The sequence below is a fragment of the Aplysia californica genome, unplaced genomic scaffold, assembly GCF_000002075.1.
Source record: "Aplysia californica isolate F4 #8 unplaced genomic scaffold, AplCal3.0 scaffold01194, whole genome shotgun sequence".
In the NCBI taxonomy this organism is placed as follows: Eukaryota; Metazoa; Mollusca; class Gastropoda; order Aplysiida; family Aplysiidae; genus Aplysia; species Aplysia californica.
This window is the reverse complement of record NW_004798464.1, coordinates 66,021-67,644: the sequence shown is the minus strand read 5'-3', so window position 1 is coordinate 67,644 and position 1,624 is coordinate 66,021. Positions and strand designations below refer to the sequence as shown.

Here is a 1,624-nt window from a genome sequence, read left to right as displayed (position 1 = left end):
TCCCTCTCTCTCTGTCTGGCATTTTTCTCTCTGGATACACTCTCACTGCCTCTCCCCCGTGTGTGTTTAAGGAGGAGAATCCACCCACTCACACCCACACTGACGACTGTAAGGGGGTGTTGACAGATTAGCCCGTCCACGAACACTGTAAATGATGACGTCTTAGTTAGTCTCTTCAGATTTCTTTCTTCGTAGATGATTTCCTATCAAACATCTATCGTCCTTCTGTCTCCTCCTTCTTTTCCCTGTATGTTCACCTCCAGTAACAACTCTAATTTTTGTCACCTATAAATGACCAAATTGGATTGCAAGTGACGTAAAACTCTCATTACATTGATGAACATTGGTGTCTTTCGACGTGATTTCTTTTTTAGACATTGTCATAAATATTCATTAAGACACATCTCTAAATATTCTTTAGTAAAAATCAGTTTGATATTTCATCAAATTTTTTCTCGTATAAAAAAATGAACCTTATCACCAATTTTTAAAAAAATTAGCACATTCGTCAATGAGAAAATCCGGTCTTTACGAGGTTCCCTTTGAATCAAATGCATCGATAGTTCATTACCTGTACAGGGCGACAGCAGCGTACCTCACAGCGATCAATCTTCATCATCGGCCTACGTAAAATATTTTTTAAAAGTTGTTTAAAAATGGTTCTTTCTTGTTCATTGTTCATGGTCCATTGTTCCCACACAAGGTTCCACTTCCGTGCCAGTGACCTTGTGGCCTCACAACGCTCCAAAACTGGGCCAAACCGTTAGATGACTCGACGAAACCGTGGCCTATAACATAGTTCTATAACATGGCCTGTAACATAGTTCTATAACATGGCCTATAAAATACTTCTACAACAAGGCCCATGGAATGACTGCAAGACATGGAAGGGCGCGGGTCAAATCTCGTTCTGGTTTCTGATTTATTTCCCTTGTCTTTCCTGAAATCCTTCTTCGCTAGGCTTAGTGTTCCTTCAAAATAATTTAGAATGTTTTCTGGTGGCGTCAGTCTGCAACAACAGCAACAACAACAACAACAACAACAACAACAATAACAACAACAACAACAACAACAACAACAACAGCAATAGCAACAATAACAGCAATAACAACAGCAAGAATAACAATAATAACACGAGCAACAAGAACAATAGCAGCAGCAATAACAACAATAAGAACAACAACAACAACAACAACAGTCTACCTCTATCAGAATCTATCGCCGTGATACACCCTCCTCCCCTCCCCCTCCCCTCATCCTCCCTTTTATTACCCCACCCCTGTCCCTCCCCCTCCCAACGCCCTTACACCCGCCCACCAAACCAACCACTCTCCTCCCAAGACAAATACAGGAGTAGTTAAAACTAAAAAAAATCAACACACAAATCATCAAAACAAAAAAACTAAAGACAATATGACGAAGGTTTTAAAAACACGATTATTGTTGCGTATTCAACAGCTCCGAGACTCATGAATGCTGTCTTTCCGTCAGAACACCAACTCGACAAAATAATCTCTTGCTCTTTGAGCCTCGATCCCTCATAATTATTTATGGGGTGTATTTTTTCTCTTAATCATCTCACTTTCTCCATGTTCTACTCCTTTATTTCCCCCCCCAATACCCC

The 1,624-nt window shown here is 40.3% G+C and overlaps 1 protein-coding gene across 1 annotated transcript in view; it reads left to right on the top strand.

Moving 5' to 3' along the window:
- Positions 1-1,624, top strand: part of LOC101864114 — an 81,216-nt gene that overhangs the window by 46,569 nt on the left and 33,023 nt on the right. Inside the window, exon 5 of the mRNA XM_035973393.1 lies at positions 704-762. Within this exon, the coding sequence (XP_035829286.1) occupies positions 704-762 (59 nt within the window). The remainder of the gene's footprint in view (positions 1-703; positions 763-1,624) is intronic.